We start from the raw sequence: 14,495 nt of genomic DNA on the forward strand, positions 1-14,495 counted from the left end.
AACTGCAAAATGGCTGTTAAGGCCTTGACAGTTTACCACTACATAGGACTAAAACGTATAGCCTAGAGCAGGGGTTCCCAAACTTTTTTCGCTGTGCACCCCCTTGTACATTTCAATGTGGTTCGTGCACCCCCTGAGCGAATATTTTGGTGTGCTGATGGCCACGCAAATATGATTCACTACGCATTCACTGCATATTAAGCACAGTCGTTTTTGGGGAATCCTCTTTTCCAATAGCCTTGAAATTAAACTACACTTCAGATGGACCCTTCCAGCATACAATGCACCATACAATTAAAAACTACTTAATGTTCATTAATACTGGATTAAAACTTCCATATCCGCCATTGCTCTATTCAGCTCGCGCACCCCCTTAGGGCAGGCCGCGCACCCCCAGGGATGCACGCACCCCAGTTTGGGAAACCCTGGCCTAGAGCATACTGGGGTCATGTACAATACCGGTATGTAGGCCTACAGTAGGAATGAGTACTGTTACCACTCAAAGTCTTATTAAGGGCATCTTGGAGGTTCAAAGAAGTCATGTGGCACTTATAAAAAGCCGTCTAAATCCAGACATCACAACACAATGTAATCGCAGAGGAACCATATCACTGATGCTGGTTGCTAAGGAAGATGCTTTGCCTAGCAACTGTTGCTATGCAAAATGTACACCACATACAGTCTAACATTTGTATACTACAGACTCCAAGCTTTCATATATCATAAGCTATTATAACCAACTGCATCATGGCTCTAGAGGCCTTGGCAGTGTACTACTATATAGGACTAGAATGCATGGTCATATACAATATGATGTGAAAATTATAGTGGGAGTGAGTTATATGACTGTTACCACTCAAATTCTTATTCAGGACATCTTGAAGATTAAAAAAAGTCATGTGGCGTTTTGTTGGGGGGGGGGGGGGGGGTGCATGGTAGGCTACTACATTCTTCTGAGAAAGGTGTATTGCAGACCCATTGTTCTTGGAATGATAAGCAAAAACCTCGGTTTACCCATGGAAGTTGAACATCTCTATTTTAAATAGTTCTCGTACTTCCAAAGATGGATACATTAGCAGTAATAACATACTGTATCATAGTGTTGTAAGACATTAGTGTAGCAATGATGACATGCACTGTGTACTATACATGTGTACTGTACATGAGGGAGACTACTAGACCAATTGCACATCCCTATGATGTGACGCAATGCTCAGGCAACGGTGAAACAGGAAGTGGTGACACCTATCTGAACTTCAAATCGTTTGCATTGTCGAAGTGAACATTTCACCCTTCGTTCAGACGTTGTTCGCTAGGCTACTCGGGTGAGTATTAAATACACTCAAACGTGGCCCTTGTCAGGAAAGTGATTCTTTAGTTTCGGCCGCTATTTTACAGAGATCCACTGCCTGCTAAGTTTGTTAGCTAACGTCAGATAGATAGATACACCTAAAGTTGAACAGCGTGGTCCAGTAATATTGGCTCATTTAATTTAGGTAATGATTTGGAGTGCGTTGTACATGGACCCTATTTAAATAGACCATTTTCAAAATCGTATCTTTGTTTGGTCGTGTATGTCTCTTGCTTGCGTATACCATCATGAAATGTGTTTTTAGACATCTGCCTGAAGTTACACCCCCCACCACATCCTTCCGCTTAGTTCTAGCTAGTTCTACATCATTTGCATTGGACTGGAGAGATGCCGTGGCTGCGAAACGTGACACTGTTTGCTTGTTGCTGGTTGCACTGTTTTTGGTGTATAAAGTTTCAATTGGCCCATTCTTACATTCTGATTAACAAGACATTCTTCACTGGTCAGATACACTATTGGCATGTCTCCTATTCAGAATCACAAACATACCGTAGCTTAACCCTACCTATCATGCAAATTTCATTTTAATGAAGAGATATTGTCTAAGTAGGCTTAGGGACAGTTGTTTTATCTCCTTATCGTGTTTCGCATGCTAGGTCTGTGGGAATCCCCTCACCCTAAAGCCAGGGACGTTTTACTTTCACTTACTCATACATTCTATATATAAACTTGAAACTCCTGGCTAGTGTACTGGTAGTTAGTGCCTGTGTCTTGTGTATGTGTTGCAGGTTCACCAATGACTCTGCAGTGGACTGCAGTAGCCATCTTCCTCTATGTGGAGATTGGAATCCTCCTCCTCTTCTGCATACCTTTTATTTCAGCAAGAAGGTAAGTTACATAGAAGACCTGATCACCTACACATGCCATGTAACAATTATACACGAACCATTACCTTTATACTGCAAATGTATGTAGGGCCTAACCAGTGCTTTGACCCAACATGTTGTTTTAGATCCACACTCATATTGAGGAGCTGTGTTTTCTATACATAGGCCTGTACATAGGACATACATATACATAGGCCTAGTCCCTATACATAGGCCAGCTACATATCATGCTTGCATGAACTTGGCCATCTCAATTCCCTTGCAGATGGCAGCGCATTTTCAAGCTGGGGATATGGGACAAAATCTCACCCTTCTGGAACAAAGGCTTCCTCACCATGATCATCGTCCTGATTGTGCTCTTCCTAGGTTTGTTACTCAAAGTCAAAACTGTCTTATGTGTGTTGATTTATGTGTAATATTTGTGAAACCATTAGTGAAAAGTCGTAAGGCACGTGAGTTTCTCCAGAGAATTTCTGAAGAACTTAAGTGATGCCTAAATGCGGGCCTGAATATGCTGGCAGGGTGTGTGACTTAAACATGGAAGTTCGGAAGTCCCCCACTAGTGGCTTTATCAATGTCGCACCATGCACATGCATCTGCACACCATGTGAGCTAACACGTGTGAAATTGACATGAAATACATGTTCATGCATGAAATGCGCACATATATCCTCCTGCAGGAAACATATTCTAGACCTACACACCATCCAGACAGAACAATTTTACTGTATCAATGTAAGTGACAAAAAACTACATTCATGATGCTGATAGTATGTTTTCAATGTTATTGCTTTTCTCAGATGCTGTACGAGAGGTGAAGAAGTACTCGGCCGCAGATCCTGGTAAAGATCCAAAGCTGAACCCCAACATGTATGACCATATGCACATGAAGCTGTTCAGAGCGCAGAGGAACCTCTACATCTCTGGATTTTCCCTCTTCCTCTGGCTGTAAGTGCTTTCATTTTTTGGCTTTTGTTTTTTATTAAAGGGGCACAATGTAGGATTACGTAGTTTGTCCGGTGCCCGTGGCATGCCTGTCTCAAAATCTACACAGTCATGAAAAAAATGCTGTTAAAATAAGCTCGCTGTTAGAATGTTTTTCATCACAGAATGCCAGCAGTTGTGTATGTATGTTAAGCGATTTTTCGTATGAGAAGGGTTTCCCATGACAGTCGTAGCGGGCTGCTCTGTCTAAAGTTACATTTGGGGGGTGAAAGACAGTGAAAGTGGTCGGGAGAGTCATAGTTCACTTACTAATCACTCACATAAGCATCGGCTGATCTTCTAATCCTACATAGAGCCCCTTTAAGGTCTTCTTGGGGAAACAAAAAGAAAGGAACACCTGAACATTGACCATACTGTATAATGTAAGACATTTTTTTATTCTCATGTTCACATTTTTCGCCACTATTTTTTTAAATTAGCTTTTCTCTAAGTCTTTTGTGTCACAAAAACTAACACACAAAATATAAACAGTCACATTAACCAAAGACCTACTCCATAAACAAACATTTTTGCAACTTCTGCACACCTCTGCAGAAGACGGTGCATGCATAGGAGGGGATAGCATGCTATAAACGTCTGGCACAGTGCCCATTCTGCAAGCAGCATTTGTTGACATTGCAACGTTTCGTTTACAGACGTTGGTCAGGTTACTAATGGTGCATAACCAAAAGCTGTTGTCAAGTGGAGGGTTTTTTTGTTGACATTTTCCTGAAATCCTGAAATCGCACTTTAAGTGAAGATTAGATAAATCTTAATTTTTCCCATAGGGATATTTATTTTCATTTTCCACCAGTCAATCGAAGTACGGTATTTTGTTAGATTTTGTCAAATGTAACCAATATTATAACTGTAAGCACAACATTTACATGGATCACTACCCCACAATTGACACTGACAGACATGTTGAAACCCTTTTAGGAATGTGGCACTCGCATAAAAGCACTGTGTATCTGAAGACATTATTGGTGAACGGTGCATGTGGTATTAGGTCCATTTCGTATGTGTCCAGTTAATTTAGTAAGCCTGTCACTATCTCTACTGCCTCAGTTTCAATTTACCTACTGACTCCATTTAGCAACTAGTTCAGACCAATCCGTAAACACTTGTGGACCCGTGATTTTTGTTCATTTGTAGTTCAGCAAGTAGACACATTGCAACCCAACAGCAGTGATTGGCTAAATAAAATTTAAAAAGTGCAGGCCTAACGTGGAGCAAATAAATCCGAGTGCAGTGAGTTTCCTCAAAGTGAAATGAGTTAAATGGGATTAACCGACCATGAACCTTCCCAGCCAATCATGGACTTGACCTTTGACAGTATGGTGTTGTCTCATATCTATCTCTCTCTCTCTCTCTCTCTCTCTCTCTCTCTCTCTCTCTCTCTCTCTCTCTCTCTCTCTCTCTCGCTCCTCTCTCTCTCTCTCTCTCTCTCTCTCTCTCTCTCTCTCTCTCTCTCTCTCTCTCTCTCTCTCTTCCTGCAGGGTCATGAGGCGTGTGATCACCTTGATAAACCAGCTGGCCTCAGTTCAGGGCTCCACTGCAGCACTGCAGGCCCAGGCGGAAAGCGCCAACCAGGCCGCCAAGAAATACATGGAGGACAATGAGCTCCTCAAGCAGGTCAGTGGAACAGGAAGTGATGTCATGGGTTTATGGGCAGTCATCATAAATGAAGAACTCTGTGGGCAAAAGTCATTATACATAGAATTTATTTACGTAGTATTTATGGGCAATTATGGGCAAGCGGTTAGGTGCCTGGGGGAAGTAAATCACCAGTGCTCTCCCCCATCTTCCTCCTTGACAGTCCCTTGAGGTACTCATGGTACCATCCTACCACACTGATCACTGAGGGCAGCGGTTCGACTACCCCTTTGCACGGGTGATGGAGAACCAAAGGAATTTTGTTTTATACACTGGTTGCTGTGTCATTCATGACAAGGGGAGTTTCCCATTGGGTTTTATGGATTGACTTGTGGTTGCATGTTTACAAGCATCACAAGATTGTGTGGAACTTAACTAGTATAGTGGAACATCCCTATAAAGAAGACAGTGATGATGAAAGTAGGCTATGGAAATTGTATGTAAAAGGAAGCTTGTGCTCCCTATACTATGCAGTCAGAAATGTAGAAGATATAATGAGGGTAAACAACACGGTTCTATGAGTTTCGGATGACCATCACGCCCTGGTGGTGACTAGAAACGAAATAAAGTTAAAACTTCAACAACAATGCAGTGTTTTTAACTGATGGCCGATTGACGGATTTCTGTTTAGACTTTGGCTGATGGAAAAGGCGATGGCAATGTCACGGCAGAGGGAAATGATCTCTTGAAGGAAGAGCTGGAGAAGCTGACCGAGGAGCTGGAGGCCTCTAAGGAAGGTGAGTGAACTCCCTCCAGCACTTGACACTCCATACCAAAGACCAAAAACCAAAATGGCTCGTAGATGTTAATCGTACTACCCAAACACACACTCACCAATGGGTCAAAGTTGCTAGCAACTTTTATTTTCTAGCAGCCATAGCTGAATTTAGAGCCCTGCCAAAGGCCCTACATCAGTGATGAGCGACCTGGAATCATTAGCTACAATGCAGTGTCCATATTCCAAATGACCGGGTCCAATTTATCCAGGTGAGCATTCAACCAGGCACAGGTAAAACCAGGTCCTTTCGAATATGTGGCACAATGAATCCAGGTGTCCCGTCATTGTCCTACATCAAACTCCAATTCGGTGTTTCCCCCCACCACTTTACAGTTTAGGTGGCCACCTTGACCAGAAACCCCTCCCACCTCGACTATGTCATAGATGCATGGACACAGCATCCAGGCTCATGAGATTTGATATATTTTTTTTTTAGGGTGAAAATGTGGATATGTTACAGCTGAATGAACACATTCTAATGTGAGAAGAGGGTTTTAGCTTTTAAATAATTTCATGCTTTTGTGTGCTTTGGAGCCAGACATATTTGGGTTTTCATAGGCTGAGGGCATCATTTGCCAAAAAGGGCTTAGGCATTTAACAGGCGTTTTTGCAGGTGCCTTAGGTTAAAATGGGTAAAAGAACCACGTGAAGGGAAACTATCCCTTCTCACCTCTGCTAACCTTGTCATGCCCGTGCATTCTTCATTCTCCCCATGCATCATATGTTGATTTATGTTTTTTGGATAAAAAACATTGGATATGTAATGTAATATTCGTTCTCTCGCTCTCCAGCTCTGAAGAAGTCCCAGTCTGAGGTGGAGGCCATGAAGAGTCAGAGTGCTGGCCTGACCAAGGAGTACGACCGCCTGCTCACGGAGCACCAGGAGCTGCAGGTATCGTATACTCATGGAGCCATTTTGAAGAGTTTGGTGGCAAATTTGAGGAACTGAATTTATTTTATTCATATTTGTCCAACACCAAAATAGAATCTCGGTGAAGGCTGGTTGTGTGTAGGATTTGAACAGACATTTGCTTGTGTTTGTTTGTTTGTTTGTAAGGGTTAAAGAGATGCCCATATGTTTAGTTGACATTGAACCAACATTTAATTTCAAGAAGAAAAAAAAAAGATTGTTGTGTAATGAAAAGGGTTTTAAGTGACCATGACTATGAGACAGTGAGACACATAAAAAAAGGAAGGACCCCTAGTGGTCATTGAACGCCATTAACATTATGCTTGCTCTGTCTTTTTTTCCCCACACAGAACCAGATGGAAAGTGGAGACAAAAAGGACGACTAGGACTTTTTTTTCAGATTTGTTTGCAGTGTTATTCGGGATACCACACAACTGCTGCCGTGTAAAAAAAGCACCTCTTTTCCAACACCCACTCTCAGTCTTTTCAGAGCACTGCATGCAATGGGACTACTCCCTTATTTACCTCACTGTACAGTGCAGCTGTGCAAAACATGCTTAACTCTTCACAATGCATGCTTTTTCATTTGGTTTTATTCATTATCTGTGTAGGCATACCCTTATCATACATGCAGTACATGTTCATGTACCTTTTTGTTTTTTCTGTTTGTTTTTTGTTTGTTTGTTAGTTTTCTGCTGTGTGCCTTGTTATAAGAACAGAAGAGGCAGCATTTATAGTTGCAACCAATGACCGTATAGTTTGCGCAATTGTCCAGAGGGTACAGTAGTCCATGGACTATTACAGCCTTCTTTATCTTTGACTTTATTGTCATGTTGACTGGCTGAGCAGACAGGGGGTTAAGACGAAATGAAGACATACTGTATACGGCGTGCCTGTTTGGGAGTTCCAAGGGAAATTGTGGGAGTGAAATATCATCTGAACCCTGTCCAGTTCCGTTACACATTCCAGGAAGACATTGTTATCCTGCAAATGTGTCGTTGTTATGTGGTGTCCTGGCTCCCTGTTTGTGACAGTTTATATTTTTGGTTCTGAAATGACACTGGGCCACACCATTGACTGTATGAAAATTGTCCACAATAAGGTCTATAATCACAATGTGAGCTTTGCGTACAGTATGCTATGTTGATAGACAAGTGTGGAAATGTGGGGGTGAAAAGCCAAACAACTGTTATGTTATGTTCTGTTTCAGTTGTTTCAGGGATTTTGTGACATTGACCTCAATGCTGTAAAATTCTTTATTAATGTTGATGAAGAAAAAATAGAGCATTGGGGTATCAGTTATTTGTTTGTTTTCTACATATAAATTAGTATTTTCTTAAAAAAAACCTAAAAAGTCTTAAATTATTCATTCACTTCCAATTTTGTGTGTGCTGCCCTATGTACTTGCAAGGCATGCTTTTAATGTTGACTTAAAGCTGTAATTCCTGTGGGGTTTTTTGTTTGTTTGTTTGTTTTGTTTTTCCCTAAGATGCTGCCTTAATATGAGTTGGTGTGTAGGTTTGCCACTGTCAAGAGTTTTTCATCAAGAATCTGATAGCACTTTTTCTTCAGAGGTGTGCCACTTGGGTTTAATTGCAGATGTAGATTGTGACTTGAAGTAGTTCTCTTGTGTTTTTGCCGTGGATGTAGTTGGCACATTGTGGATATGACTGACCTATAGGAAGAGCTCTTCATTTTTGCACCGCTTTATTGCATGCTAGCCCGTTGCATTCAGTAGAGGTTCTCTCTTACTTGTGCTCATTTTGGATCTGATGACAATGGTGATTCTCTGCCCATAAGAATGTGAAAATGTTTCTGGCCCTTTTTGGATGATATGTGTCATAAGAATATGAGCAGGCCACTACACACAATCTATTTTTGTAATAACTAAAAAGTCCTGTCCGAACATTTTAATCCACACAGCCACTGCCCGTCACTCTGGGCAGATGCGACACTGAAACGTTTTTGTGTGCATGAGCAGTCTAGTAGTGGAGGTCCCTTCCTCTTTCTTAGCGGTATGAGATATTATAGTTCCTCCCATCCTTTCCTCCATCCTCTCACCTTGTGACGCAATGCTTACAGTACATAAATAATTGAAGTTTTTACCTAACATCTTTCAAAAACATAATTCAAATGTCATTTATCATTTGCAATCTGGATGCTGAGGGGGGAAAGCCTCTTTAAAGCAGGGGAACTATTGTTTTCTCCATTGAGTAGGAGAACACAGAGGGAAGAGGCATGAAGCATGTACAGGGAGGAGGAACTATATTGACTTGACGTATGTGATAGGACTTTATGACAGAAGATCCAAAGAGGTAGGAGTCAGCCTCCTAAGATGAAGTGCCTTTTAGTCTGTTATATGGCTGTTGTACTGTTATTTTAAAACCTCCACTGTCATTAAATTAATTTCATACTGTAAAACATGTGCCTAAGTTGTAGTTTGTTAGGATTTCAGCAAAAACATGCCATGCTTTATTAGCTTCCCGTTTGGCAAGAAAAAAGACAAGCAAAGGCAGAGGCTTCATATTATAAATGCTTTATTTTTTTACATCATGTACATTCACAGGATGTTCACGATTGTACAGTTTTGTACAAAAATAAATGGGAGCAAATAAAACTATGTACATTCTAATATATATTTGTTTTTTTAAAGCAAGTAATGATGAAGATAATAATAATAGTATTAATAATAAATGCCGTTGAGTTTAATTGCTCCACAAGTCGTAAAGACTTCATGATCCTTGGTTCATACTGGTAAAAGTTCAAGTTCTGAAAAACATCAACAACTCCCAGAGATATGCTGTGCCAGAGAGGTTTTTTTTTAGTTTGTTTTCTTGTTGTTTTTTTTAAAACAAATGACAAAATCAACTTTCATTTTCTCTGTACAGTTATATGTAAAAGTATGATTACCTTTATTTTTTTTCTTCAGGAACAAAGTGATTGGCGAACCTTAGAGTAGACTGCTGATTTTTCTCTTTTTTGTCTTAGTTTTGGCACATGAGCACATGTGCAACCAACCACACATTCACATACTGTACGCACGCACACACATCACACTCTCTTACACTCACTCACTTTTACACACATTTATACACATTCACTGAACACCACAGATAACACCGATGTGCAATTCAGGGGGTTAACAAATGGGTAACACTTTACTTTACGGATCGCTAATAAGGTGGTAATTTCGTGTTAATTTCATAGTTATTTCATAGTTATTTCAGGGTAATAACTGTTTGTTTTTGTTAACAGCAAAATAACCATACAGTTTCCAGTGCATTGTGGTGACACCCTGATGACTCGCAGCACGGTGACACTTTGTTGACACACACACACACACACACACACACACACACACACACACACACACACACACACACACACACACACACACACACACACACTGCACTGGAAACTGTATGGTTATTTTGCTGTTGTTACTAAAAACTAACAGTTATTATCCTGAAATAACTATGAAATAACTATGAAATTAACACGAAATTAACACCTTATTAGCGATCCGTAAAGTAAAGTCTTACCAACAAATGTTACCCCCATGCACAAACCTACACTATTAAAACCTCACACTGAAATGGTCAGAGAGGACAGAAAAAAGTCCACAATATAGAACAGCACTTCTCTGATGTCGGCACAGTTGTCCTGAAAACCAAAATAGTTTATACAAATGTATGTTGTTTTGTTTTGTTGAAACTGCAAAGAGATCTTTTTAACATTGTTGCTCGACAGTTTGTTCAGAGTCTAGGCCTATAGCTATTAATGTAACACAGTGCAAAGGTCAGTTTCTTAGGCATCTGTTGATACAGTGTATATATGAACTATGATGAAAGCAGTGTAAGAAGTGGTGCGATCTGCATTGATTTGAATATATGCATAGTCCGTGTTCTCAGTGCCCATATGCTGGGCTGCATTTATTAGAAAGATGTGGTGCGACACTGCCCCTGTGTGGACTTGATCGGTCTTGCAGCAGGACGTCTGTTCTTGTCTTGTGTGGTTGCTGGCTGGGGGAGGGATAAAGCACGCGCCCGCCCTCTCTCTCTCTCTCTTGTGTCTCTGTGTCTACTGATCGCCAAATGACTGACTGATTGCTTGTTGACTCTGACTAAATCACACAAATATTTCTCCTGGAATGACAACAAACGCACAGTAGCAATAGGACAGGAACCACCGACACAGGGAGGGGAAACCTGCACAGTCGTTTCAAAGCGAAAGGAGGTGGAAAGGCCTACCACACTATGTCTACCCTCATACACATAGACACACACACACACTCTCACACACACACCAAAAGCACTGTAAAGTGAGTGTGCCGGACAGCTGATCTAAGGACCCCTTCGCTCCATTGTTTCAACATTCACAAACCTTGACATGAAAGGCCAGTTACAACATCTTGGATCAACATGGCTATTCTAAGAAGGTCTCCTCACAAGGCTCCCCAGGCAGTTTTGTTTGTTGATCAGGGGTTTTTTTTGAAGGGAGGCCCTCGCCAACATACACATTCGCACAATAGTTAGGTCTGATCTATTTCCATTCTTAGTCTTCTTAGCTTTACGATCCCCTGTCGAACGTCAACTTCAATCACAATGGCAGCATATTGTGTTCTGGTTTCTAGAAAAATAGACAGAAAAAGACCCTTAAAACGAGTCAACGACCCTTAAAAAGGTAGACATTATATAAAAAAAAGATTTGTTTTTTTGTTTATACAATTGGAAAAATTATGTACTATATTGTTCATAAAATTTTAGTACCAAACAAAACAAAAAAAGACATCTGGAGATCAACATTCATTGCTACATGTTTCAAAAACGGCATGGACATTCAAGAGTTTTCTCCTTAGCTTTGTGTAAAAAAAAAAAAAGAAAAAAAGTAATACCGGTTATAACAACCTCTTTCACATTACCTACATGGGTCCAATACAAATGTTTGGGGTGTGTATTCAACTACAGCCAACTGTAGGTATCTTTTTGCTCAAATGAAATCTGTTGGACTAAGCGCAACATTCCCTGTTCTGGCCTGTGGCGTGATCTGGGGTTGGGGTGGGGGAGGACTTGTGTGGTTCGGAGAGTGGGGAGAGGAAAAGGGTTGATTGATGTAGGTGGAGGTGGGTGGATGCTGGGGGGTGAGTGGGTGTTGGTCAGGCATTGTGGAGACTCACAGGCGCGTCTCCCGCTCCGGGTGGTTGCAGTCCGAGCCGATCTGGCTCTCACTCTGGCTCTGCCTCTTGATCTGGGTCTCTGTGTGGGTGTGGATGTGGGTATGTGCTTGGTTCTGATGGTCCGAGCCCTGGTTCTCCTCAGCCTCCGCCTCATCCTTTCTGAGGGCCTCCAGCTCGGCTGCCATAGTGGCACCAGCCAGGGCTCCGTTGGTCAGCGGGGCCCGCTCCTGCCTCCGCACCTGCCGCCGGAGAACCACGAAGCCCCAGATGCACAGCAGGAAGGAGACGGCACGCAGGCTCAGGGTAAGGCCCAGGTAGGCCGTCCTGTGGTGCGGGTAGTGGAGTGTGGTAGGGTGGTGTGGGTACCCATGTGGAGGGGTACAAGCAGTGGGCAGATGGCAGTAGTAGCATACATCCATCCAGGTGGTCAAGGCCAGAGCCATAAAAGAGAAAGGGAGGGAGAATACAGATGAGTGAGCTGTACTAGCAGGGCACACAGGCTAGATATGGCTGCAGCCTAGGGGCCCCCACCTGCCAGGGGACCCCTGATTGGCCAAAAGTGGAAAATTGCAGAATTGTGATGAGATGCAATATTGAAAATTGTATCTGTTGTGTTCAGTACAGTTGGTAGACATGTTATACTCAGTTCCTAGCTCGTAATTGACACCCTCTATAGATTTGTCGTGAAATTTGCCATCTGAGGGGACCCACATGTTTTTTTTTAGTTTTTTAAACCGGCTACCGTTGATCCTGGCGACTATCGGTTAAACGCCTACCGGTTAACATCCCTACTGTGAACTGGAGTGATGAAAAATTGTCTAAAAGATTGACAATACACTTCAATGGAGCAACTCCAGGTACACTGACTATTTTAGTCTGTCAAAATGTCAAAAGTTACAGTGAAGTAAACTGTCAAGCACCATGCATGCAAGTCATGTGATTGATGTAATTGCTGTGCTCCCATACTATAAACTAAATAGAGATAGTGATTAAAATAGTGATTATATGGAAACATGCATATACAGCAATATGCAGTAGTACATAGAGTACATATAAACATATTTCAGACTTTCAACAATTCGTCAGTTCAGGTGGCACCACAACTACATTGTGCCCTTTCTATCTATTCCTGATCTGCAGATAACATATCCTCATTTCTGCAATAAAACATCAAACAACAAACATGTTTTGTATGTTTGTGTCCCTTCTCACACGCCAAGTTCATTGATGTCACAGAGAGGACCGCTTGTGGCCCATGCATCCTGCCACTGCTGAGCAGTAGACCAGCATACTAATTCCAAGAACAAGCTTAAGTGATACACATAGCTAAGTTAACCTACACGAACTGGTAAACCAGCTAATAGTAGAAAGACCACTGTAGACAGGTCATCAGCTGGGAAAATTAGGCCTTTCGTCCTACCGCACTTTTCTCTGTGGATTACTGACCAGAAGCCCTATTGGAAGAAATTAAAACATGGGGCCACGTCATTTTTTGCTCAGAATTCAATATGGCCGCCATTTTCCAAAATGACTTGTTTTCATGCATTATTACATTGTACTATAAGGTGATATTCATGAACGATGAACTACTTTCAGGCAGCACTCTTCTGTCCGATTTCCTTACATACATGTTTTCAAAGGTTGACTAAACTAAAAGAAATGAAAATGAAGTTGGCCACCTTGCAATATCCAAAGGAAAGTGCTGAAAATAATGATTGAAATGCACGTACAGAGTCTATGGCTGCTAAAATTAGGCCTATTGTCCTGTCAGGGTTTTCACAGTGGATTACAGACCAGAAGGCCTATTGAAAAAGATTCACCAGCTGGTTGCCATCTCAAATGTGCTCCAAAATTCAAAATGTTTTTCAGAATGGCAGACTTTCATACATTTTCCTCAATACTGTAAGACCATAATTATCAATAAAGATAACCTATTTTCAGTGAAATTCTGTCCTATCTCCTATCTACAGATGTGAGTACAAAGGTTGGCAACAGAAAGATGTAAATTTCCTATAGACAATATCCTAAGGATTGTTGTCAGAAAATGATTGAATTACACATACACAGTTGACTGCTGAAAAAAGGCTATTGATCTGCCAAACTTTTCACATTAGATTTCTGACCAAAAGTTTTTCAGGCCTACATTTTTTTTGCATAAAGCAAGGGTGAGTGTGCGTGCGTGTGTGCACGCGCATATCCCCCGCTCATCTTTCCCCTGCTCTACAGTGTCTTTCCCCCACACACTATTCTGCCTCCTCCACCCCCTCACTCATCTCCACCCCCTCCATACACTATTCTGCCCCCCAACCCCCTCACTCATCCTTCCCATGCTACTCTGCCCTTCCACCCCTCACTCACCCCCCACTATTCTGCCCCCCACGCTCAACCCCCCCTGACTCATTCTCCCCCCAAAAAATACTCGCCCACCCCCCACCCAATGTGAAAAGTTTGGCAGGTCACCCCCCCCCCACACACACACACACACACACCTTATTCTGCCCCCCCCCCCGACCCCCCCACACATTATTCTGCCCCCCCACCACCTAATTCAACCCCGACTCATTCCCCCCCATCCCCACTCTGCCCCCCTACCCCCGCTCACCCCCTCATTCATCCCCCTGCTCCTCCACATCGTTCGGTCCCCCCTACCCCCCTACCCCCCACCTTGTAAAGTGAAGTGTGAAGGTTCAATTAGCAGGGTAAGGGCACAGTGTCGCTCAAAATTTTGCAATGCACACAACATTATGGGTGAAATTTCAGAGTTAAAAAAGGAGAAATTCTGTGTAACTGTT

The 14,495-nt window shown here is 42.1% G+C and overlaps 2 protein-coding genes across 3 annotated transcripts in view; one reads left to right on the top strand and one right to left on the bottom strand.

The window, feature by feature from the left end:
* The first annotated feature begins 1,224 nt into the window (after positions 1-1,224).
* On the top strand, positions 1,225-9,236 carry bcap29 (B cell receptor associated protein 29). The gene is made up of 8 exons (XM_063217065.1): positions 1,225-1,325; positions 2,101-2,200; positions 2,465-2,565; positions 3,000-3,147; positions 4,683-4,818; positions 5,471-5,576; positions 6,409-6,509; positions 6,878-9,236. The coding sequence occupies exons 2-8, from the start codon at positions 2,109-2,111 to the stop codon at positions 6,911-6,913; spliced, it is 720 nt and encodes a 239-aa protein (XP_063073135.1). The 5' UTR covers positions 1,225-1,325; positions 2,101-2,108; the 3' UTR covers positions 6,914-9,236.
* A 1,195-nt stretch (positions 9,237-10,431) lies between these two features.
* Positions 10,432-14,495, bottom strand: part of slco1c1 (solute carrier organic anion transporter family, member 1C1) — a 56,338-nt gene continuing 52,274 nt past the window's right edge. For both annotated transcript variants that reach the window (XM_063217067.1, XM_063217068.1), the window contains 2 exons: positions 11,704-12,027; positions 10,432-11,156 (listed from right to left, as the gene is read on the bottom strand). In XM_063217067.1, the coding sequence (XP_063073137.1) occupies positions 11,123-11,156; positions 11,704-12,027 (358 nt within the window). In that variant the 3' untranslated portion in view covers positions 10,432-11,122. The remainder of the gene's footprint in view (positions 11,157-11,703; positions 12,028-14,495) is intronic.

This window comes from Engraulis encrasicolus, chromosome 15, assembly GCF_034702125.1.
Source record: "Engraulis encrasicolus isolate BLACKSEA-1 chromosome 15, IST_EnEncr_1.0, whole genome shotgun sequence".
In the NCBI taxonomy this organism is placed as follows: Eukaryota; Metazoa; Chordata; class Actinopteri; order Clupeiformes; family Engraulidae; genus Engraulis; species Engraulis encrasicolus.